The sequence below is a fragment of the Ctenopharyngodon idella genome, chromosome 10 (genome assembly GCF_019924925.1).
Source record: "Ctenopharyngodon idella isolate HZGC_01 chromosome 10, HZGC01, whole genome shotgun sequence".
Taxonomy (NCBI): domain Eukaryota; kingdom Metazoa; phylum Chordata; class Actinopteri; order Cypriniformes; family Xenocyprididae; genus Ctenopharyngodon; species Ctenopharyngodon idella.
In genome coordinates this window covers 10,126,045-10,152,932 of record NC_067229.1, presented here as the reverse complement: position 1 = coordinate 10,152,932, position 26,888 = coordinate 10,126,045, and the positions used below count along the sequence as shown (strand labels likewise).

The 26,888-nt window shown below is 35.7% G+C and overlaps 1 protein-coding gene across 2 annotated transcripts in view; it reads right to left on the bottom strand.

The window, feature by feature from the left end:
- Nucleotides 1–3,314: 3,314 nt before the first annotated feature.
- tle5 (TLE family member 5, transcriptional modulator) overlaps nt 3,315–26,888 on the bottom strand; it is a 33,095-nt gene continuing 9,521 nt past the window's right edge. The window contains exons 2-7 of one of the 2 annotated variants that reach the window (XM_051909917.1): nt 23,417–23,505; nt 16,538–16,601; nt 11,329–11,373; nt 9,224–9,286; nt 8,939–9,013; nt 3,315–7,323 (exon numbers count right to left, since the gene is read on the bottom strand). In XM_051909917.1, the coding sequence (XP_051765877.1) occupies nt 7,096–7,323; nt 8,939–9,013; nt 9,224–9,286; nt 11,329–11,373; nt 16,538–16,601; nt 23,417–23,505 (564 nt within the window). In that variant the 3' untranslated portion in view covers nt 3,315–7,095. Of the gene's footprint in view, nt 7,327–8,938; nt 9,014–9,223; nt 9,287–11,328; nt 11,374–16,537; nt 16,602–23,416; nt 23,506–26,888 lie in introns of both variants that reach the window. The other variant, XM_051909916.1, reaches the window with a different exon arrangement.

Genomic DNA, 26,888 nt, shown 5'->3' with positions numbered 1-26,888 from the left:
TTGGATTTATCATTATTATTATTATTATTATTATTATTAATACTGTTGCTATTGTCACCTTCCTCATTTTTTGCATGTGATACTATTATTATCTTCATTATTATTGTCAATTTTTTTTTATTATTATTATTATTATTTATTTATTTATTTATTTTTATTATTATTTTTTTTTCCTCCTCTTTGATATATATTTTTTCTTAACTCTGGTTATGTCTGTTGTACTTTCCTACATGCTCCTTTATTCATATATTTCCACTCCCACACCCAGTTACACTTAGTTATAGACACACACACACATACCCAAATCATACTGGCTGTTATGTATGTTTTGTTGGTCTTTGTATTTGTATTTTGCATTTAATTTCTTTTCTGTAAATATTGTAATTGTCTGTTTGCATAATAAAAAAAAATAATAAAAAAAAGTAATAGTGTATATATATATATATATATATATATATATATACATATATATACATATATATATACACACACACACACACACACACACAAATTATTAATAATGATTAATTTATCAAATTAATCGCACATCAATTTTGGCTGAGAAATTACCTCCAAAAGATCATTTAAAGTCATTATTGTGTTAAATGAGAAAAACATCAAATAGACATTTGGAGAGAAATTTATTTGATTCAACATTGTATTTATTATGCAAACTTTCAGGCTACAACGACCATGATTTCTTTTTCAGATGCTGCATCTGAATTGGTATTTAGATATATTTTCAGACCAATTATTGTGGCTCAGATATGGCATGGATTTACACTGCAATTACAATTAAATAATGCCATGAGATTAATGGGTTTTAAATAGGTATTAAAGAACAGTAATCATTTACTCACCCATGTAGTTTTAAACCTGTAGGACTTACTTTCTTATGTGAAACATATTTGAGAAATGCCTAATTATATTTTTTGTTCATACAATGGAAGTCAATGGTAAATAAAGTTTAATGTCAGCAAAAAGATTTCATGACAATTAAGCACATTTATATATAATAAAATTAAATAAATGATAAAATTATTTTATTGCATTTTATAAATTATACACTATTTCTTAAAAATAAAAATACAATATTTAATTTTATATTACTTAAACTGTATTTTAAGTATTTATACACCATAAAAGCCTTTAATTATGCTGATTTAAATTAGAATTTAAAAAATCTTACTGTAATAAAATTACTGTATTTCAGTAATGAGAGTCTTATGATAAAATCATTTAGAATAATTAGAATTACAATCAAAACAAACACAAATAAAAACACCTCAACAGTAACATGTCCAGGTGTGTTACAGTTATTAAAATTAATTATATAAATTTGTTTTTAGGTCGTTTTAATATATAAAACTACATTAATTAAAGGCACAACAAATACTTACATGATGCATAAATGCTTAAAAATACACTTGTACGATGGGCTTTATGCAATGTAAAATAAAAACAAATTTTATACATGCATACAAATGTATACATATATATATATATATATATATATTAAACTTTTTTGTTTTTGTTTGATTGTTTTGATTTTCAGGCAAATGTAACCTGAACATGTAGCCAGTTTCTGTGAGATTCACCCGTATGCTTGCAACTTTATTTTATATTGTGATCCATTTTAATCTTTAAAGCTGGCTTGATCTCATTCCGCTCTGTAAATTGATCACAACAGCTTTTAAGCATTAAACCATTGTGCTAAACGCGAGAAAGTGAAGCAAAATAAACAAAGCCCTGCCTTTCTGACAACGTTCTAACAGAAAATAGGGCACTTTCATATTTATTTAAGCACTGGGCTCAGATCCAGAGAAATCCTGTGAGAGTTTGAGACCGAAAGAGCGAGAGAGAATGAGAGAGAGAGCTGCCAGGCACTCGTACACAGAGACAAGGGCAGACTGTCATTCAAAAACCACAATCACGAGGGAGTGTGTGTACCAGAGAGACGCAGAAAAAAACCCACAGATCACACTGTCACATTTAGACTGAGAGGTACTGACTGACGGCGGCTTATGAAACCAAATCAGCATCTCCAACACCCTGATTAAAACATCATGATGTCTGGATTTCACAAATAAACACGATTCATAACAGGAAGAAAAGTCATCCATCTGTTACTTTAAAGGAAACTAGACTGACATAAAAACAAAGACTGTAATTTTTCAATGAACAAAATCCAGAGGGGGTTTCATCTAAAGTGTTAAACGTCAAGCATAGATGTCACTTTAGTAAAACATCTGGTTATAGTCACTGTGGAGTGTTTACATCTCAATGATTCTGATCAGTGCTATAATTACTCTACTGGCAATTAATTCTTTATTTATGGTGATAAAATGATGATCTAAAGCATTTAAACCCAATTAACCTTAAGAAATGAAAAATATCTTGCTCAGTTTGTTGAATATACTGTTCCAAAATGGTGCACAAATGCTTTTAAGCAAATATTAGTTGCAATTTTATCAATTTTCATTTTAAAAAACAAATTGTCATGACGTTAAGGGGCCGTTTACACGACACCGTTTTCAACTAAAAACGGAAAACTTTTTATGCGTTTTGGCCGTTCATTTATATGACAACGGCGTTTTGGTTGCCTGAAAACGCAAACTTTTGAAAACGGGTTTCAATGCGCAAGTTTTTGAAAGCGTTCTCAGAGTAAACAACAAAAACGCATATCTGTGAAAACGATGACGTCATGCACATGCGCGTTACATGTTCAGGCTATAGTGTTTCATCGCCATCTAATGGCCTGCCAGCAGAATAAAGCATTTTTAGTCATTTTCACAGATTCGAATGAATGGGGATCGTTTTGACAATGACGTCGTCTGTACGCGAAAAACTCAAAGGAAAAAAATTCTCCATTTTAAGCATATCGTTATCTTGTAAACGGACCCTAAATTTTATATATAAATTCGTATTTTTTATGTTATAGTACAGTAATTTTAAATGTTGACATTAAAATTTGTTTCTTAAAACGAACATGAAATATAATGCAAAATACTTATTACCATAATGCAAAATAACAACAAATTACTAACTTTATATTCCATTACAGTAATAATTTTGATGAAGAAAAAAAAATTCAACATGAAACAACAAAGCTTCTACAACAACAACAACAACATCTAAAGATATAAATTACTGACTTAATATTTTAATCTTAATTTAAATTTTTGGGGGGCTTAAAATGAATATGACATTAAAAAATTTTATTTTATTTTTTTCCAGAAATTGTCATCATACCTGTAATCCCAGTTCCCACAAGGACACAAAGAACAAAAATAAAAACACTGACATTGTCTATATTGATTTGATTGATTTTATTTGTAAGGCACCAGAAGCATTTCCTTACTGCAGAAATTTCCATTTATGTATAGTAAATGTTTATGTACTTTGTTTTAATATGGAATGAAGCTATTTTATAACACAATTATTTTTGCACTGTAGGTTGTACAATATACATAAAATTAGGAGTCAAAAAACAAACAAATGAAAAGACTTTTATAAAGCACAGAATGCTTACAATGCTTGTAAGAAATGGCAAAAGGCAAGCAATGAATTCTGGGAGGAGAGGGCTGTCGGGGGTTCAAGAAGGAAAGAAAGGATGATGTGGCGACAACCTGTTCTCAAGTGCCTCACGAGTTAAGAGTCCTAAAACACAAACGTATCATTCAAGACTGACACGAAAGCATCCGTTTGCACATAAAGCTTTAGGTCTATGTATAACATACACATACAGTACACCGCGTCCCACCTTTATAGCAAAACACTTCGCATTTGTCTAGATCTGATTTTGAACTCTTAACGTTTTACGCAGTGACCACTACTTTTTGTCCTTACTTAAAAAAAACCAAAACAAAACAACAAAACAAAAGATTTGAGCATATGTAGCAAGCCACAAGGATAAATCCTGGCACTTCTATCATAAATACACTGGCAGAATCAAACAGAAAACATTGTACCAATAAACAATGTGAGCACATTTGTTTTGAAAGCACTACGATATCATTAGATGGCCTTTAATTTATGTTTTCTAATGTTGGCACTGCCATAATTCTGGCATTTAACTGAAAAACAGTGCACTGTCTCATTAACACAAGTTTAGGAAGCAGCTTAACTCCTTAATCCATTATAGATAGTAAACTAGTGCTGTCAAATCGATTATTTGCGATTAATCGCATCTAACATAAAAGTTTGCAAATATATATAATATATACATACTGTATATATGTTAGATGCATATATATGTATATGTATATATACACATACTGTATATTTAGAAACTTTTATGTTAGATGTGATTATTTGCGATTAATCAATTTGACAGCACTAGTTTAAATGTGATTTTGGACAACAAACATTTGGACAAACCAAATCTAAAGCATCCACACAATGACAGTCAAAAAGCGTAGACCTAGAAGAAGAAGAAAAAAAAAAAAAAAAAAAAAAAAAGGCGTGATATATCTGGTTTTAATTTCCAGAATGGATCAAAATGTGAAAACAGAAGAAAATGTGACTGCCTTGAAAATGCGACACAAATCTATGACTAGAATACTGCTATAGCTGCAAGTTACGGTTTCAATACGATGCACACACACACACAAAAAAAAGCTTTTTCTTGACGCAAACTTCTGACTGAATAAATGTTAGACCGGTTATTTATTTTGTGGGCACGTCAAAAGAAGCATACTTTATATCATATGTCTGCAAAAACATACATAGGATACTTAAAATAGCACAACTCCAAACTAACGTGACCCTGAGGGTATTAGTGTGGACTTGCTATGGACTTACTGCCCCCTCTTGGTAGAATCTCATACTACATACTACAATATCACACTGGGAGACTGATTATGAAAAAACGCAAATGTTTGCATTCTAGCTTTTACCTTAAGACAACTTAAGGAGGCAATGTGCTATGAATTTCTTTTCTCTTTGTTGGGAGGGCTTGTTATACATCATGCATATGATTTCACATACTTCCTTTTTCTGTAGTGCGATCAAAACAACCATTTTTTTTTAAAGAAGGTGCTTTTCATTTTTCAAATACCTTTCTCTTACAACTTACCTTATAAACAAAACAACATGACTTTCACCATGTAGACAATCGACATTACTAAAAAAAACAGACCAAAAATATCTTTTAAACAGCATCCCTTTTCACTTGGTGAGCAGGTTAGCTAGCTTCTCAGAGGATTCATCTAATATTCTCTGTCTAAGACAGCACAACACAGCTTCCAAACACATTAGAAATCAGGCAAGCAGGTAGATAGATATACAGTACGTTGAAGGGCCTTGTAGAAATGCTCTTTCTTCATTTCAACATTATTCATCACGTTTCATCAAGCAGTTTGAAAGGACAGTACACCCAAAAATGGAAATTCTGTCATCATTTACTCACCCTCATGTTGTTCCAAACCTGTATGACATAATTTTTTATGTGAAACACAAAAGGAGATGTTTTGAGGAAATGTTCAATCAATGTTTTGAAGCTTGACAGCTTTGGTCCCCATTCACTTTTGTTGTATGCAAAGGAGCAGCTTGGACATTCCTTAAAACATCACCTTTTGTGTTTCACAGAAGAGAAGCAAGTCAAACAGGTTTGAAACAACAGGAAGATTCGGTCATCATTTACTCACCCTCATGTCCTTCCAAATCCGTATGACTTTCTTAAATGGATCACAAAAGGTGACGTTTAGAGCAACATCCAAGCTGCTCTTTCCGATACAATAAAAGTAAATGGTGACCACAGCTATCAAGCAAAATTTCCAGTGAATAACACCTTAAATTTCTTACATTTCTCAAACAAATGGCTTCAGAACACTCGAAATGTAATACAGGAGTCATGTGGACTAGTTCTGTGATGCTTAAATTGTTCATTTTTTGGTCCCCATTCACTTTAATTGTATAGAAGGGAGCAGCGTGGACATTCCTCAAAACATCACCTTTTGTGTTCCACAGAAGAAAAGTCAAACAGGTTTGAAACATGAATATTTGATCATCCTTTACTCACTCTCATGTCAATCTGTATGACTTTCTTTTATGAAGTGCAAAAGATGTTTTTTGAGGAATGTCGGAGCTGGTCTTTTCCATACAAAAAAAAAAAAAAAGAGAAAGAAAACATGGTGACGCTATCAAGCAAAATTTCCAATGAATGAAACAAATGTCTTCAGAACATTTAAAATATAGTACACAAGTCATATGGACTAGGATTTTTTTTGTCAATTGTGAAGCTTAACAGAGTCTGTTTCCATACACCAGTGTGAACATTCTTCAAAACGTCTCCTTTTGTGTTCCATGGAAGAATGTAGGTAAAATAAGCTTGGAACAACATAAAAATGAAACCTCATTTTTACTTGAACTATCCCTTTAAGGTAGGATAGATGCAACAGCCGTGCCTTCGAACAATAACACCGATCCTTTAAACTCTAAATGGATTATGCTGCGGCTAAGTTTTTAGATGCAAAGTTGCTTTTAGTCTCAGAGTTACTGCCTAGGGCCAAAGTGCTTTTGACTCAGTTATTGTAGATTGTAGCTTTAAAAGGTGAAAGATTTTAAGAGGAAGAGAGTGAGCGGGGGAAAAAAAACAACAAAGAGGAATTATTACTGAAGGGTCGATGGTCCATTAACGGTCGCACCATTTTGTAGACCATTTCCACAAACAGCATAAGAAATATACAATTATATATATATATATATATATATATATATATATATATATATATATATATATATATATATATATATATATATATATATATATATATATATATACACACACACACACACACACACACACACACACATACATACACATACACACACACATACACATACATGCAGGCAAGAAATGGTGTAAATAAAATCAAATCAAGCATCCGTAACACAATAAAAAGGTGGATTGGTATAGATACATATAGAAAGCTGGTGGAATGATCCAGAACGAATGACATTAGGCATGTGAACACAGTAGCAATTTAGAGGGAAGATAGAAAGATGGAAAAAGAGTGGAAAATGAAGGAAAAGAAAAAGGGGAACAAGTGCCTCTGCTCGATGACTGGACAAAGGAACGGGTCTGGCGGGCGACTAGTCGGACTTGTCTCCGTCTTCCTCGCGGTGGCTGTCGGATGTCTCGCGTGTGCTCTTGTCCTCCTTGGCCAGCTGGGCCTGAGAGGCCAGGATGCTGGAGAGGGAGAAGAGGCCGGAGCTGGAGGTGACTGCGGGAAGGCCGGCCGGTTGGCTGAGACCAAGAGGGAGAGGGGTCATGGGCAGCGCCAGCCCCTGCAGCTGAGAGAGCTGGTGAGCCTGGAGCTGCTGCTACACAACACACATACAGTGTTGTTACTTCTGTAATTTCTTACATTTTGTTACACTCTCTTAAGGCGGGTGCACACTGTGTGATTTTGGCCACGATTTGGTCATCTGAGACAATTTTGATAATCCTAAAAGATTTCTATAATCCTAGGCTAAAATCTGTAGTCTTTGATTGCTAGTTTGACATGTTCACGATGAACGTCAAATTTTCTTCGTTTTTCAAGACAAGCCGTGATCAAAATGCTAGAGATTTCTTTGTTAGCCACCATTTCAGTCCCATGTGTAATGCAGCTCACAGTTACCGAGCATGTATGGGTTGATGATGTAAAACTTCGGACAAGTTTTCAAGCGCGCGTCCGTTTTTAACGCATCTTGACTGTTGTACAGTCTGACATTAATGACAGCTGAGATCCCACAGTGTGACATGAGGATAGTACAGTCTGACAAGCAATAATTGTAAAGGACTATTATAAATTGCACAGTGTGCACCCGGTTTTAGTTTACTTTGCACTTACAACATTATTATAAAATATAGTTTAATCTCAAAAGTTTGATTGGGTGAACCTGCAAATTCTAAATGAATGAATCAAATCTATATACACTACCATTCTGAAGGTTGGGGTGAGTAAGATTAAAAGTTTTATTCAGCAAGGATGCATTAAATTGATCAAAAGTGACAGTACAGATATGTATAATACAAAAGATTTTAAATAAATGCTTTTCTTTTTAACGTTCTATTCTAATGGCTGCTGAAAATGTAATCACAGGAATAAATTACATTTTAAAATATATTAAATTAGGAAACAGTTATTTTAAATTGTAATAATATTCTTGGTCAGAATAAGACACTCTTTCAAAAACACACTTTTTTTTTTTCTTTTTTTACCAACTCTAAACTTTTGAATAATAGTATCTATTTATTTATTTTACCTATGTTCCTTAGTAAACAGTTATTGCACCATGATTATTATTTATTAATATTAATAAATGCAATTAGTTATTGAACACGTGTACTTTTAAAATCATTGCTGTTATTTAATAAAAGCTGTTATTTGATAAAATAGGGTCTTTTATGTTTTATTTAATACTCACTTAATTGTAGTAAAAAAAAAAAATAAATAAATTTACACTACATAGCCTCTGATGGCTTTTGGTCATGTTATTTATAATATTGCTTGTGCATATTATCACTATACAAAGCAAAAGCTGCAAATGCTTTGGCAATATGAATGTAGTTGTCGTCATGCACTGCAAAATATTTTTTGAAGTTGTAAATAAAGATTATTTGTGTACATTTTACAAGAAAATACTATTCAGTCTTTCTACTTCAACATTTTGTTTAATTCAATGTGTTACCTACTATTTCTTTGTAATTATTTGTGAAATTTACTAGCAATTTCTCAGTGAAAATTGTTTCTACACTATTTTTTATTTTATTATTATTTTTTTTTAGCGTTAACATATTCAGAGAGCCATATAAATGCACAGCAACAATGCAGAAAAATAATTAGTAATGGATTTCTTTATACATAATTAGACCATAAACTCATTCAGATGCATTTCCATAAACTTAGCTATTTGTATAAACCTGTGTGTCGCCCACATGAGCCCGTACCCGTATGATAGAGTTCATCTCTGGTGGGGTGACCTGTTTGGCTCTCTCTATTGCCCCCAGAACCTGCTGCTGGTGCTGAAAAAAAGAAAAGAAAGAAAAAAAAACAAAAAACAAAAAAAAACAAAAAAAAAAAACAGAATCACAATCACATCTCATACTATATGCTCCTTAAGATCACACATTCACATTAAAAATCATTAAAATCAAATCAGACTAACTGAGCGTTTAAGACGACATGTAACGCTATAAACTAAAAGCTGAGGTAATGCTGCTATCTCTCTGTACCTCTTGAGACAGGTAAGGCAAGACTTGAGCACAGATCCCATTTAATCTCTTCACGATCTCTGCCTGCAGGGAGAAACACACACACGCACAACTACTCAGCAAATTCTTCCCTTTTAAAGTCGTCACAAATCCCCCAGTTATTCAGCTCCAATATAATATAATATAATATAATATAATATAATATATACACACATTTTAGTTAATAAAACTACTAAAACAAAGATTGATATATAGATGGAGAAAGCTCATGTCAGGAAACGTGATTTTTCTGAGTACTGAAAAAGCCTGCGAGAGCTTGAGAAAAAAAAAACAACGAGAAAAAAAAAAACATGCAGTGGGACAAAGAGAGTCAACAATAACCCTGTTTCAATAGCCTGCCATGCTGACACTTCATACAGCATGCAGGGGAGAGAGAGAAAAAGTGAGATGACTGCATACCAAACACTGGCATGCCTTATTCTTTACATTCATGCCCTGTATTTCTCTCTCGCACACACTCTTCCATGGATGGCTGACTTTTTTAAAACATATTTCACCTGTGTCACATAAAGGGGCAGGGACTGATTAATTGTGTTCTTGAGACTGACTGCAGCAGTGGCAAAGGCACATGCTTAGATTTCGACGTCCAACTAACCACTAACTGTCTGGCACATACAGATGACACTATAGACATTATAAGCTTCTATAGATCAACACTTATTGGAGCATTTCTCATTTTGTTGTGGTTTGGGCTCTGCATGATTCAAATATACTCATTTATATACTTATATAACTGTGATCCAAAGCTGAATTTTCAGCATCATTATTCCAGTCTTTAGTCAAATGATTATTCAGAAATCATTCTAATATGCTGATTTGCTGCATATTACATTACTTAATATCTTTTTTTTCCAGGATTTTTTGATGAATATTTTGATGAATATTTAGATTTTTTTTTTTTAAATAGAAAGCTTGAAATAGAAATCTTTTGTAACAACGCAAAAGTCTTCTTCAGTAAATAAAAAGCATCCCTCCTGAATTAAAGAATTAATTTCTTTCAAAATTTCTCTCTGATGTTGAAACGCAGTGTGTACACAAAATATTTTGCTAAAAATAAATATTAATAAAATAAATTTTTTATTACTTCTTTGTGATGGAGCCATGAAAGTCTTAGAAAAGCAATCCAAAAATATCAAAACGGGTTAAAAAAAAAAAGGTTCATTCTTATAGACTCATATTTCAGTGTTTTTTGGACCAGCTGGCCATCAGATGTGTCCCATATTCATTCAAAATCTACCAGCTATCACAGCCTATAAAGTGTAGTCAAATAGTATACCATGAATAAACAAATAATTGTCATGAATTGTTAAAGGGTTAGTTCACCCAAAAATTTAAAATCTTTCATAATTTCCTCACGTCGTTCCAAACCCATAAGACTTGTTCATCTTCGAAACACAAATGAAGACATTGACAGTCCACACAACTACCACTTTGACGCTTTAAAATATTCATAAAGAGATCGGTTTAGTCTGAATTTTCTGAAGAGACATGATCGCTTTATGAAATGAACATTGAATTTAGGCTTTTATTCACATATAAACAATCCTCAGCGCACAACATCAGGTATGGTAAACGGAAGCTCAATCATGCTTGCTTGACGTGCGAGAACCAATGAGGTTCATTCTTGTGTCACACAGCACCTTTGAGGTTTGTTCTCGTGAGTTACGCAGCACATTTGAGGTTCCGCAAGAACCAATGAAGTTCATTCTCATGTGTTACGCAGCACCTTTGAGGTTTGTTCTCATGTGTTACGCAGAATGTTTGAGCTTCTACAAGAACCAATGTGGTTCATTCTCGTGTTATGCAGCATGTTTTATTTCGAAGATGAAAAAGTCTTACAGGTTTGGAACAACATGAGGGTGAGTAAATGGCGACATTTTTTCATTTTTGGGTGAACTAACTCTTTAAAGCATAATTTGGCACTTCTGTGTTTAGACAGTCTCAAACTAATAGCATCAGCATTCAAAAAAGTTGAGTAAAAGTGATGAAGATGAACATCTGAGCATTTAAACTTCCTCTGAGGGATGGGCGTAATTTGTCAGATTAAACAGAAGGAACAAACTCACCTGCTTGTGCATTTCGATGTTCAGCCCATAGGACATCTCATAGTACTGCAAAAAAAATAAACCAAGTCAGACATGAACACCGTATTACATCATTGAACATCTAGGACCCCAGCGTAACATGTACTACGTGCTAAAGTGTTAGCCTCACTCATCTTCCACACGTCAACGAGCAGTGTAACACAACCTCGGCTGCTAAACAAGACCGGGGAGCATCAGTGATGGAGCCAGAGTTGGATCAGGGTCGGCTTTGCCAAGCAGCAGTAGGTCCCTAAAGCAATTACCACCCACGCAAAGCGGACGCCCACCCTCCCCATCTTCCAGCGGGTGCGGACAGAGCAGGGGAACCCGATAGGCTATTAGAGGAAGGGAGGGCGCTCTGGCTGATGAGTGTGAGAGCAACGCCGCACAGATTAAATGAGATTAAGCCGCTCGACGGATCAATTAGAGGCGGAATATCAGACGGCAACACAAGGCCCGGACCGGAGACAACGAGGTTAGAGTGGAGGGGAGGGAGGGAATATCATCGGGGGGATGGAGGAAGAAAAAAAAAAAAAAAAAAGAGCAGAGTATGGACAAAAGAAGGAATGGCAGACAAGGTAAAAAGGACGGGATGGGGGATGGAGACTAGAGAAGAGAGGAAGACAAAGCATACATGTTGGAGCCTGAAACATTATGGCCAAACCTGAAAGATTTTTGAGATTGAGAAAGATTTTCAACTTCTTAAAAAAAATGTACTTGCATCCTAAAAAATTAAGTTACAATTACTGAAAGTAAAATATTTATTGAAACATAAATTGAAGAATTATTGAAAGTAAATGAATAAATAAATATATGTAATATATATGAACTGCTAAGTTGTAAATAAATAAATAAATAAATAATATATATAAATGTAAGAATAAGAAAAGCCACATATAAGAACCATGGGAAGAAAAAAAAACAAGTATAATATATATATATATATATATATATATATATATATATATATATATATATATATATATAGAGAGAGAGAGAGAGAGAGAGAGATAGATAGTGGGTACGGAAAGTATTCAGACCCCCTTAAATTTTTCACTCTTTGTTATATTACAGCCATTTGCTAAAATCATTTAAGTTCTTTTTTTTTTTTCCTCATTAATGTACACACAGCACCCCATATTGACAGAAAAACACAGAATTGTTGACATTTTTGCAGATTTATTAAAAAAGAAAAACTGAAATATCACATGGTCCTAAGTATTCAGACCCTTTGCTCAGTATTTAGTAGAAGCACCCTTTTGATCTAATACAGCCATGAGTATTTTTGGGAAAGATGCAACAAGTTTTTCACACCTGGATTTGGGGATCCTCTGCCATTCCTCCTTGCAGATCCTCTCCAGTTCTGTCAGGTTGGATGGTAAATGTTGGTGGACAGCCATTTTTAGGTCTCTCCAGAGATGCTCAATTGGGTTTAAGTCAGGGCTCTGGCTGGGCCATTCAAGAACAGTCACGGAGTTGTTGTGAAGCCACTCCTTCGTTATTTTAGCTGTGTGCTTAGGGTCATTGTCTTGTTGGAAGGTAAACCTTCGGCCCAGTCTGAGGTCCTGAGCACTCTGGAGAAGGTTTTCGTCCAGGATATCCCTGTACTTGGCCACATTCATCTTTCCCTCGATTGCAACCAGTCGTCCTGTCCCTGCAGCTGAAAAACACCCCCACAGCATGATGCTGCCACCACCATGCTTCACTGTTGGGACTGTATTGGACAGGTGATGAGCAGTGCCTGGTTTTCTCCACACACACCGCTTAGAATTAAGGCCAAAAAGTTCTATCTTGGTCTCATCAGACCAGAGAATCTTAATTCTTACCATCTTTAGCAAACTCCATGCGGGCTTTCATGTGTCTTGCACTGAGGAGAGGCTTCCGTCAGGCCACTCTGCCATAAAGCCCCGACTGGTGGAGGGCTGCAGTGATGGTTGACTTTCTACAACTTTCTCCCATCTCCCGACTGCATCTCTGGAGCTCAGCCACAGTGATCTTTGGGTTCGTCTTTACCTCTCTCACCAAGGTTCTTCTCCCCCGATAGCTCAGTTTGGCCGGACGGCCAGCTCTAGGAAATGGTTCTGGTCGTCCCAAACGTCTTCTATTTAAGGATAATGGAGGCCACTGTGCTCTTAGGAACCTTAAGTGCAGCAGAAATTTTTTTGTAACCTTGGCCAGATCTGTGCCTTGCCACAATTCTGTCTCTGAGCTCTTCAGGCAGTTCCTTTGACCTCATGATTCTCATTTGCTCTGACATGCACTGTGAGCTGTAAGGTCTTATAAAGACAGGTGTGTGGCTTTCCTAATCAAGTCCAATCAGTATAATCAAACACAGCTGGACTCAAATGAAGGTGTAGAACCATCTCAACTATGATCAGAAGAAATGGACAGCACCTGAGTTAAATATATGAGTGTCACAGCAAAGGGTCTGAATACTTAGGACCATGTGATATTTCAGTTTTTCTTTTTTTAATAAATCTGCAAAAATGTCAACAATTCTGTGTTTTTCTACTACATTTTACACGTTCTGGCCGTACTCCTTTGGCCGTGAGCGCGGAAAGTGAAAAAGTTAAAGTGACATTACGTGTAGCCAAGTATGATGTCCCATACTTGGAATTTGTGCTCTGCATTTCACCCATCCAAGTGCACACACACAGCAGTGAGTATTGAACACACATACACACCGTGAACACACACCCAGAGCAGTGGGCAGCCATTCTTGCTGTGGCGCCTGGGGAGCGATTGGGGGTTAGGAACACGTGACCTTCGGGAGGCTTGCGGGTAGAAGTCCCCCCTCTTGCACAAGTCTGACTCTAACCATTAGGCCACAACATGGAAAGACGTGCTCGGCGTATGAGCACTATCTAGTGGAATGCGAATGGCCGAAGTACACTTTGGGCTTGAGTCAGGCCTCCACAGACAGTGCACATCCTGAGCGAGATCCAAATCCACATGAATGGCCAGTTCTGGGTAGTAATAATTGAACCATTGCTCCACAAAATGATTCACTGTTTCGAAGAGTTCGAACCGCCACATGCTGGTGACCCATGCTGGTCAGAACAGTGTAAATAAAAACTCAGGCCAAACATTCATAAAAACACCTTTTACAAATGCATTGCAAATGTTTTATTGAAACTAAAATGTATCAAAAGCAATTAACAAATCATCTAATAAGATTAAATGTCAAGTGTCTGTATAATGTGTGTTTTTTTTATATTTTTTATCAATTTTCAGGGCTTGTTTTTGTTTCCATGAAGGGCTCAGCTAAACAGGCCTATAAGAGACTATTAACTACTATTATTATTTTTAATTATACTAATATCTTATTAAAACATCTACAATAAGTTCACAGAAATCACCGCCCAGCAGAGAACCACTGAAATTTCAAAACGTTTCGAAACAGTTTGACGTATCATGTTTTAATGTAACGTAGCCTCATTTACTGAAATCACGTGACTTTGGTAGTTTGATACAAGCTCCGAATCACTGATTCGAAACAAAAAATTCGTAAATGTTTCGAAGCTTTGTGAAGCAGTGTTTCGAAAGCACCCATCACTAGTTCAGGGCACAAGCAAGGAAAGCTCACTGTTCAGAGAGTCAAAGCTAGTCCACAGTCTAGTAAACGTTGACAACCTCTTCAAAGGGATAGTTCACCCCAAAAATGAATGTCAAATTTTTCGTCGTGAAAAATTTTGTCATCATTTACTCACCCTCAAGTTGTTCCAAATCTGTATAATTTTCTTTGTTCTGCTGAACACAAAGGAAGATATTTTGAAGAATGTGTTAAACTGAACAGTTTTGGGGCACCATTGACTTCCATAGTAGTTTTTTCCTACTATGGAAGTCAATGGTGCCCCAAAGTGGCCTGGCTACAAACTTTCTTCAAAATATCTTCCTTTGTGTTCAACAGAACAAAGAAAATTATACAGATTTGGAACAACTTGAGGGTGAGTAAATGATGATAGAATTTTCATTTTTGGGTGAACTGTCCCTTTAAGTTATTCCTGCTGATGAACACCGCATCGTGTAAAAGAAATCTTTCTTGCTTGTGACAACTGAAAACATACATGAGAAACACAATGAGACAGGAGAGACTCTTGGACATTGCAGTATATAGGCTACAGAACAGTGAACGGGCCATTCATGTGGATTTGGATAAAACAGTTAATCGCTTTGATGCCGTGCCTGATGGGACGGCGTTTAGCCCTTAACAGTGACATAGTGGATGGGCACGCATGGCATTTTAAATAATTATTATTAGGCTACTTTATTATTAAATTAATATTACAATTCATTTGCCCTGCAACTATTTCATAGCGCATCACAGCATAATCGACGCGCTGCAAGGATAATAAAAGATTAGCTCGATTAGCGTACTCCTCATTTCAAAAACAAATACACATTTTTTCACTATGGGCCACAAGAGAAATATTAAGAAAATAAATTAGATTCATCTCTCATCATCTCTAAGAGAATATGCAGCATCAGATGCCAAAAGCTCTGTCAGTTTTTACTTGCAGTTTCTGTAGTGAATAATTGACTGGAGTTTGAGATGGAAATGGAAATATTTGCAATATTGTAACGTGGCATGTTTCTTTATCACCAATTGCTCGCAAAATAATGGACAATGATTCACATTTCGTGCGCGTCATTTCCTGTGATAATAAAATTAAGCAAATTATTAAATAATTGAGTAAATAAACAAGTATGCAAATAAACAAGTAACAAGCAAACTTAAACTTGTTTGCTTAATTTCTACAAATTTGCTGATGCAGGTACAAAAAGACTGAAATTTAAAAAAAATAAAAAAATGTATAATATAAATGAATCACCACATATAAAAACCACCAAGTTAAAAATAAAATAATGTAATACGTAATAACTTGAAGTTGATTGTAAATAACTAAAAAAAAGAAATATATAATATAACATAATATAATAATATAAGAATCATCGAGCTAAAATAATATAATATAATATAATATAATCTTGTCTATGGTGCATGACGCCTCTGGCTGGACAGGAGGAACAGAATGTTAATAGAGCAGCAGAAAAGACAGTGTAGATGCAGACAGAGAATAAGACACAATGAAATCAGACAGGTAAGGGCTAGGTGAGTTTCTTGCAGATGTGAATGTTCCGGCACATCTAGCCTCTGAAGGAGAGTGCGACTTACCATGATCAGACTTACCATGATATAATGACGCTGCATTTCTGACTTCTCACTGGCCAGCTTGTCACATTCGAGCTTCAGACTGGAGAGAGGAAAAAAAGACAAATTAAATTAAAGGTTTAAAAAAAGTAAAATGTAATGTAATGTATCTCATATCATACAATCTAATTTTTATTTTTTGGTTATGACTTGTGCCTAGGGTCCCAAATCAGGAACATATATAAGAACCGCTAAATTGGGGGAAATAAATAAATAAATAAATAAATAAATAATCAGAAAGGCTCTTTGTCTTTGTCGGTGAATCATTTTGCATGTTCAGGTTTTTAGATTGATGATTTTGGATAGCAGAGTTTGAAAAGATGGCCTGTGGTTTATTTGAACAAAATGGTGGAAGTTAGCAAAATGGCTGAAATCACTTACAGAACATTTAATGTAGTGGTGGGCGATATGGCAAAAATATATCCTGATTTATTTATTTTTTTTCAGGAAGATCACGATTCACGATTTTAAATCACAATTCTTGTTCATATTGATTTTATTATACATCACTGAGCAGTACAGAAAAACTAATTCGCCTATTTTAAAAACTTAGCCTTACAAGATGATAAAATATAAAAGAAAAAAGAATGACAGATCATTTAGAACAAAGTAGGGGAGGGCAAAGATGATTATTTTATTATTTTGTTATTACAAATAAGAACAAAGCAGAAGATTACAAATAATAGGATAAATACAATATACAAATGAGATAAAGTTATAATATTTAACAGTAGCATTCAAAAAAATGAATAAATGTAAAAATGTGAAAACTACAGACTTCACTGTAAAAAAATATTCATTGATTCTTATTAAAGCTACTGAAGTTAATCAGTGAAGAGCAGTAAGTGATTTTCTCTTTTCTCTGTTTTATTGTTTTGTTTTTCCGATGATTAACATTAATGACAAATGGCAGCAGGTATATTAGGCTGCTGTCACTTTAAGACCTCGAGCACGGATCTAATATGCAGACACACGTCCGATTTTCTTACGCTCTCAAAAGCGTAGGTCAGAACAGCGTGCAAATAAAATGTTTAACTGGCAAGGCTTTAAAACGCATGCAAAAAATAAACTCATAATTGCCTGCAATGTCATGTGAGTGTAACACTACTGCTGTGTTGCTAAACATGTGATGTAAATGTAAGTGAATGTACCGTATGTTGGGACAGAGGCGCCAAAACTGCAACTGACAGAATGTGCACTATAGCACGATACTACAGTATTTCTTCAAAAGCAGATCGTGGAGACATTTTAATCGTCCACGATAAAAAATAAAAAATAAAATTAAAAAAAAAGTAATCGCACACCCCTAATTTAATGTCAATTATTTGTGTGTTAAACTGATTTATTGGATGCAAAATGTACATTTTGTTCAAAAAATACTTGATACATTTTTATAACTGATTTTCATTATTGATTTCATATTTTTATCATTTAGTTGTTGCACTATTAAGGAGAAAATGGCAGGAACTGGTTTCATCACACCATGCAAACTAGAATCGAACCAGTATTTCCCACAAGCACCATGGCTCGATGTGTTGTCAGCATGTGCGCAAACCACAAGGCCATGAGACCTCTTTCAAGACACATTATTTCATTTACTCCCAAAGAAAACCAATTGAATAATGAATTAGTAATTCCATATGGAAAAAAGTGGGAATGGAAAAGTATCCGGCAAAAGCAAGCCAAGAGAAAGCACCCGATCTTGTATATACTGACAAAATGACACAACATACTACAGGTTTTTGTTTCGTTGGTGTATGACAAGCATTCGGTCTCCTCATACCTCTCCAGTCTGCTGCTTCCACTTATCCCAAAAAAGGGGGAAAAAACTGGGCTGTTATGACTGTGTAACATATATTGGGGGTTGTCATGGTGACCATCCTCCCTGCTGCCAGGCTACCTGTGATTGGCCATGCCAGCCACTGATTGGCCGAGACCTCCTGAAGGTTCCAAAGATGCTCTCGGAGAAAAAAAAAAGACGCCAAAAAACGACACATTGATGGAGTTTTATTGCCGCTTCTTTCCGCCTCCAAATCGCTCCTGCTGTCATCCTTATTTTGATTTATGTATTCCCTGATCTATTTATGCATTTGTAGAAGGGAGCGACAGCTCGGCGAGGCTCTAGGGACCGCCTGCAGAACATTTCCTTTAAAAGGCTGAACGCAGCACCAAAAAAGCCCTTGTCTTTTGAATCTCAATTGAAGTCAATGGCGGCGAATCCATGCTCTGAATACACATACAAAAACGTAGGGCCTATTCTTCTGTGAAACAGGGTTAAATGAGGGTTTGCTCGTTGTCATGGGAATAGGGAGGGAAAGACATGTTGCCTTAAAGACGGGACAGTAGCCGCATCTTTGTGTCTTTAAAGAGTCTTCCGTCTCCATTTACAGGAGTCAAAGCATCAGACGGATCAGATCACAGTAGCCGCTCCGTGTTAATCGGCATGGGAATGAGGCACTAGGGGAAGCTTGTTAGAAGTGATAAAAAAAAAAAATATGCCTGCTAATAGTGAATTTAGTCACACTGCTTTGTAGAGGACCGCCTTAAAGAAACGGTTAAAAAAAAAAATAAAATATTTCAAACCCGTATGGCCTTCTTTCTGCTGTGGAACACAAAATGAGAAATTTTGATAATGTTCTGGTAGCTCTTTTCTAGTGTACTGTAGTCTGATTCAAGAACAAACAACTCTTATGAATTGGATCTTTTAAGGAACTGGTGATTCCTTCACAGAATGAACTCACTGAATCAATCAAAGCAGCTACTGAATTAACATCTGACTCATTCACACACAAGTAATTACTTTTGACTCAGTTGCTCTTTTCTACTATAGATGGATTCAAGAACAAATGACTCTTACTCTTATTCTTTTAAAAAAAAATAGATAGACTTATAAGTTATGGGTCTGAATCAATCTTGTGGTTCCCTTCACAGAATGAACTCACTCAATCAATCAGAGCAGTTACTGAATAGGCCTTTATTAGCCTTCCACATTCAAAAAGCAGAAGCTTCAAATAGTAGCGTAAAAAAATTCTGCTGTAGCCTTTATCAATGACAGTGCCCAGTGTACAGGATTTTTGTGATTTATTGATGTACAGTTCATCACAGATACTTTACACCTGGTATTAAGATGCATTTTGGGCGATTGGATCACAAGTGAATGACACTAAATACAGGTGTAAACAGGATCTAAAACATATTGAGCTTGTCTACTTTCAACCAGAGGTAGTCGAAAACACATTCGACCAGATTGTTTCGTAGTGTGTAGACACTTATGTGATCGAATGTGTTCGAAAGCCGCTGCTCTCTTTATGTTTTTACGTTGTCTCTGGGCGCGTTAATATGTAAATTGCGTGAGCTTATTTCATACATTAGATTGAAAGACCTGAAAAAACCCATACATTTACCCACCAATAGACCCTCCCCTCAAAGAAATCAGGACAGAAGTAGTTGAAAGTGCACAAACGAGGCAGATTAAAAAAAAACAGTTGTAAACAGGTAACTCATCTATTTGTGATCCAATCAACCAAAACACATCTTAAAACCAGGTGTAAACAGGGCCTAAATACACCAACCTCAGTTTACAATCATTAATCTGGTACGATGAAACAAAAAACATGGTGTCATGTGTAAGACATACTCTGTGTATGCAGACGCTAGAAATAGCGCAGTGCGGAACGAACTGTTCTTCTCTTTGAATAAAGTGTCATAAATGAGTGTCCTGTCCTTCTGAAATTCTCTTTTCACTCATCGTCTGTGAAGTGGAGCAGGATAACGTCTCACCAGTCCTTGTTTCATACTCTCATCCACAGACGATTGGTTTTGGGCTCGGGAAAAGGTGCTTTTACAGCTTAATAAATACAAGCTCAGCGGTTTATGTGCTTGTCGTCACCTAATTAGGACCCGAAATGGATAAATATTAAGTCTGCTTTTTAAAAACAAAGAAAAGGAAGATGGTTAGTATGCAACAACAGCGGGAAACCCTGTATATTCGTGAAGTGTTCTCATGTCAAAAGACTGAATCTGACCAGAAGCTTCTGACATATAAACACGCACATAAACCGGATAACTTTATTTAGCGTTCATGTAAACACTACATTCAGATTCATCAATCGGAATGAATTCATTCAGATTGAAGGGAAAAGTGTCCATGTAAACATAGCTACTGATTCCATGTTAAGTACTTATAATTAGATTATATTACATTTTAAAATACTTGTAAACAGACTACAGTTACTTTTTTTTATTGATTACATGTTATTCTCACAACTGCAGTAATTCATTGATTTTCCCTACTTAAAATTTTCCTTTCTAAAAAAAAAAAAAAAAAAACGCCTACTGCTTTTATATATTCAGAAGGTCTTCCAGGTTTGTGGAACTGCACAGAGACCAGCCACTAGTCATGTGACTATCACTGAAAACAGAGACGCACAGCATTTGACCACTAAATTTACAGAAATCATTTCACTTTTAAAAAATGTTTTCTCAACATTGCGACATTGCATATCTAATCAGCTCCTGACAAACACAATTATTATTTTATTTTATCACTCAATGAGTCATTTAACCATGTATTCGGAAGACTTTTGTTTTTCAAACACATTAAAATGTACAAATTCAAGTCATTTCATATTTACATGCAATGCAAGGATTAATTCCGTATTGGCAACTGAATCTCTTTGACCAAATATATTTACTTGAAGTTCCCCTTGAGATTTTATGTTAATAAGTTAGGTCACTAATAAAATTAAGTTCACGGTTCTCTGATGTTGGTTAATGGTCACATGACATGCAGGTAAACAAATACATTTTTAAATCATTTTTAGTGAGAGTTTATTTTGATTGTTTTTTTTTTAATGATTTTTATGATTTAATTACTTAATAGTTTTTCATTAAATTCACAAACCCCAGTCTGAGAAACCCTGACATAATGTAGTATTTTATGCACAATGTTGTTGATGACAAATAATGGAAAATATTTCTTTCTCTTTGTATATCAATATGGTACAAGACTATCCTATTCAAATCAATGTGATGAACGAGATAGGTCAAAAGTAATCTAAACGTAATCAAAAAGTAGTCCGATTATATTACCTTAAATGTGTAATGTAATGGATTACGTAACTACACTGCCTCCGGGTTTGAGTGCAATGATTTTGGCTACATTATATATGCATAATTATATTCATAATAATCATGCTGCAACAATAAAAACAACATTAAAAATAAAATTAAATCAGTGTATTCCGATTATTCCTCTGACAGTAACTCGAGCAGTATGCAGTTTGCAGACTATTGCAACACCGGCAGCAGTGACAATTGCCTCGCTCAGATAATGCTGCACATTAAAATGGAAGATTACACAAATGGTAGGGTATCATGGTAAGGCTAAATAAATCGTTTGAAACGTCTACAACTAAGTGTATTGTAATTGTCTTGCCAAAACTGCAGATCGTCCATTGACAATAATGAAGGCGGAAATCTGATTACGCTACTAAATCAGAGCCGGATGTGATGACACGCAGAATGTGAATAAAGGCCTGTTGACATCTGACTCACTGAATCACAAGTCATTTCTTTTCAACTCTCCATGTGCTGGTTGCTCTTTTCTACTATAGTCGGATTCAAGAACAAATGACGGTTCTTTTAATGAATAGAACAACTTATGGAGTTATGGGTCTAAATCAATCAGGCGATCACCTCACAGAATGAACTCAATGAATCAATCAAAGCAGTTGACTACATCTGACTACTTTCTGACTCATCTACTGTAGTCTAATTCGACAACAAATGACTCTTATAAACCAATTCTTTTAGTAAATTGCACAAGACGACTCATGAGTTATGGGTCTGAATATATCTGCTGATTCCTTCACAGAATGAACTTACAGAATCAGTCAGAACAGTTACTGAATTAACATCTGATTCACTCACCGAATCATGAGTCATTGTATTTGCATCGAAAGCTTCAAAAAGGACGCAAAAGCACCTTTAAAGTATCATAAAACAGGTCCATACAGCTTGAACGTTAAAGGGTTAGTTCACCCAAAAATGAGAATTATGTAATTTATTACATAAATTATGTCATTCTACACCCGTAGACCTTCATTCATCTTCAGAACACAAATTAAGATATTTTTGATGAAATCTGATGGCTCAATGAGGTCTCTATTGCCAGCAACTTCACTGAACCTCTCAAGATCCAGAAAGGTACTAAAGACATCTAAAGAAATCGTCTGTCACTAGATATTGCTGAAAAGTCCTTATTTTATTTTTTTGGTGAACAAAAAGTATTCTCGTCGCTTTATAATATTAAGGTAGAACCACTGTACTCACATGAACTGTTTTAAATATATCATTAGTACCTGTCTGGATCTTGAGAGGTTCAGTGACATTGCTGGCAATAGTGGCCTCACTGAGCCATCGTATTTCATCAAAAATATCTTAATTTGTGTTCCGAAGATGAACGGAGGTCTTATGGGTGTAGAACGACATTAGGGTAAGTAATTAATGACATAATTTTCATTTTTGGGTGAACTAACCCTTTAAAGTCCTAAATAAATTAAATAATTTTCTCAATTACTAATAAAACTGAAATAAAGCTAAAAAGAAATCTAAAAGAAAACTAAACAATTACAAAAGCACATAATAAAATTACTAAAACTTAAACTAAAATTAAAATGAAAGCTGAAAACATAAAAATATAAGCTAATTCAAGGAATTAATAAAATAGTAATAAACTAACACTGCCACAGAAGAAAGAACATCAAACAAGTTTGGAACGACATGTGAGTAAATGATGATTATTTTAATTTTTTAAGTGAGCCATTCCTTTAAGGTATTGAAAATGTGGGTGGATACCTGTGGTATTGTGCTTGAAGGAACTGGAACTCGTCCTTGATGCGGTCGCACGAGTCTGACGTTGTGAACTTCAGCTGCTGCGATGAAGCCTGGAACGAAAGCAATTTACGGCGGTCAATCACATTATTCAGAAAGCGTGAGTCGCATCATCATCTGGGCATCCAGGGGATGGACCACTGCAGCTGTTTCAATGCCAAGAACAGAAAATTCCAGCCAAAACAGATGCAGCTTTCTAAACAGGAAATTTTGTAATCAAGAGTGAATTCAAGTGTACTGTATAAAAAGCAGCAAATAAAATCTCACAGGGCTTACTGCGACATTCACAACTCATAATTTAGAAGGCGTCAGTCATGTCTGGAGCTTGACATCACCCAAGGTTTTTGAATTACATGTATTCGGCTTGCAGGTGAGCTTATTTCCCTTGTGTGGGGGCCACACCTGCAGGGAAAATGCAGATGTTATTGGAACCGTTTTGCGCTTTTCAGGGTAGATTTTTCCTAGACTTGGAGATATGTTGGCGGTTTTCCCAATAAGCAACTGCCATACTAGAATTTTGATGAATGCAGGCCTTCCAGCTTCCAATGTAATTCTAGCAATGCTGGAAAAAAATAATAAAAACCCAAGATGATCTCTGCTATTACCAATGTTTCAGATTCTGGCTACCGAAAATGAAGTCAATGAGTCAAATGAATTTGAATCTTTGGTGAATGACTCACTTACTGAACCACAAATCATTACTTTCTGACTCAAAACGAAGCAATTTTTTGCAAAACTTGAAATAAGAGAAAATGTTCTGTGGTCTAGGTGTATCAAGTTTCATTAAGATATAGGTCAAATGGACCCCAGGCCATTTAATTTACCAATAACTTTACAACGCCTCAACGTATCAGTTTTTTTTGTTTGATAACTTTTCGCCAACACCATCCCTAGCTGGTTTGTGTCTATTTGGTAAAGATTGGGCCAACGGCCTAAGAGTTAGAAAAAGTAGGTTTTTCAGAAAATTCAAAATGGCAGAATTTTTTATAGATGGAAATAGGACACACAGAGTTAGGGTTAGGGCTTGACTCAAGGATTCAGGAGGAAAAAAAAGGGAGGAAAATGTCTAGGCCCTTAGGTTTCACCTTATTATAGCGCCACCTAGTGTCGGACAGGTGTGTGTCTGTGCACCTGAGTAGCGGCGCAAGATTAGAACAATTCTGCCAATTCTACGATTTACAGTCTCTGACACCCATATACTTTTAGGGCAGGAAAATGAAGAAAATCAGTACAAACACAATAGAGTTCCGGCACCTTAGGTACTTGGACCCCTAATAATAGTAATTATTGTTTTCATGTTTGATCTTATACAAGTAAAAAGGTGCAAAGTTAACAAAAGAGAACCAAATTCAGACACTAGTCATCCATCAGCATGCTGGACTTGGTTGTGTTTTATTCGGCGCTCTGATCTCTTCTGAACAATCCAGAAGCTAATTTATCATGTTATTTTCCAAATTGCCAACCCATTCTTGACTCCTTTCGAGTGTTTGCATTTTTCCATTTCAAAAATCCTATGCCACTCTGCGGGTGAGATCTCGGCGGATGAAATTCTCAAAACCCACGGTACTAGCAGACCAACCTTTAACACAAACTGTGTACTTAGCCCGAGCGCTCTGTGCTCCACTGCATATGAAAGAGTGGCTTGTGTCAACAGTGAGCACTTAGTGCCCAAACAGTCAATCTTTTTCAGACGCTAACAGTAAGTCCTCACATTTGTGCGTGACCGCGGGAGATACGGTTTCCTTAGGGAATGCTGGGGCCGATTGGGAAAGTTTTTGAGTCGATAGCCCCTGGTGGAGTGTTGGGGAGATCACGGGTGTTACGTATGCACAATACTCGCTTTCAACGGAGGCCACGCTGACCTGCTTGCTACACCATAACGTCATCTAGACAGTTTAAGCAGGTGCTGAACAGTGTTAGCTGTGTGCTAAGCAGAGAGAGGACTTTAAAACGGTCATTAATACATTAATACAAGCATGATGAAACAGATTCTCACATGCTGTGTAAATGAAAAAGTGCTTAAGAGTCCTAAAGAAATGAACAGTGAGCAAAATTATGATTCTTTTTTTATAATGATTGTGAACTTTGCTACTTTGACATTTAAGTGACGTGTTTATTCAAAGCAACTTCAAGTACACTTACAAAGTCAATCCTTTTATAGAGTAACCTAGGGTTAAATGCCTGGCCCAAGTGTGCAATGGTGATTTACATTTACACATACATTTACACTTAGTAACTTAAAATGTAATATTTAAAAACACTAAATTTAATAAAACTCTTAAATGTAAGCTTTAGCAAAACAGTATACAATTTCAGTATCATCCTAATTATTTATCGGTCTAATAATTATCAATATTCAATACCATAATACCATTTTACCTTTAGTGTCTTAAACTTAAATAATGCTAATGCAAATGACCATTCAAGTAAAATTTAACTTTTTACATGTGAATTGAGCAAAAGAATCACAATTTATGATACCATTGTTGTCAGATTTTAGCGCTAATTTGAAATATGTTATTCAAACAAAACATTTCACACAGGAGATTTCTGTCTATTCCCATTAAAGTAGATATGATCTGTAAATGAATAACTGGAAATAGGTTCTCGGAAACATTGCAAAAATAGCCACTGAATGACCTGACTTTCTTTTATGGTGCTTTCACACTAGCACTTCTGGTGCGCACTCCAGTTCGATTGACATCAGAGTTCGGTTCACTTATATGATGTGCCTTTCAAACACTGGTGCGCACCCGCGAACTGTTAAAAAACGCTTTAAAAAAATGGTGGTCTGGGGTACGGTTCATGTGAACTCCAGTACGACTCGCTGCTGATATGAACGCAATCGTATTAAATTGTGGAAGTGAACCACTATTAATGATTTGATAAAAATGTATGTTTGTGTGGGTTTCACTCACTTTCCTGATGAGCATGACTGGCGTACTGCAAGCAGAGAGTTATATATTTCATTTCTGCTCGCCTTCAGCGTTCTTTAGAGCATTTGCAGTACATTCGCGGCAGATAGACGCAAGTGTTGTTACGTACTGAAGCTTTGGAAACAAAATCAATGGTTCAAAAACAAAAATATAAAAGTGAGGTGAGCAACGCTATGCATTTTGCCGCCTTCTCCTTCGCCGTCGTTACCAAGCAACGGGGTAAACAGCTGCTGCTTTGATGACACAAACGCACTGCGGTTCGGACCCAAATAAAATAATCTGCACACAGTCCAGCGGGGGCAGGGGGAGGGGGGGAGAGCAATCAAACTCGGGTTTGGACCAGGCAATCAAACCAAGTGTGAAAGCACCCTAAAAGGGACTCATTGCTCTTCTCTACCAGTTGAGATACAGATTTGGTTCATGAATCGCACCTTATGGGCTTCAAACCTGCAACCTTTTGGTTGGCAGGACAAATCTTTAACCACTAAGCAACACCAGCC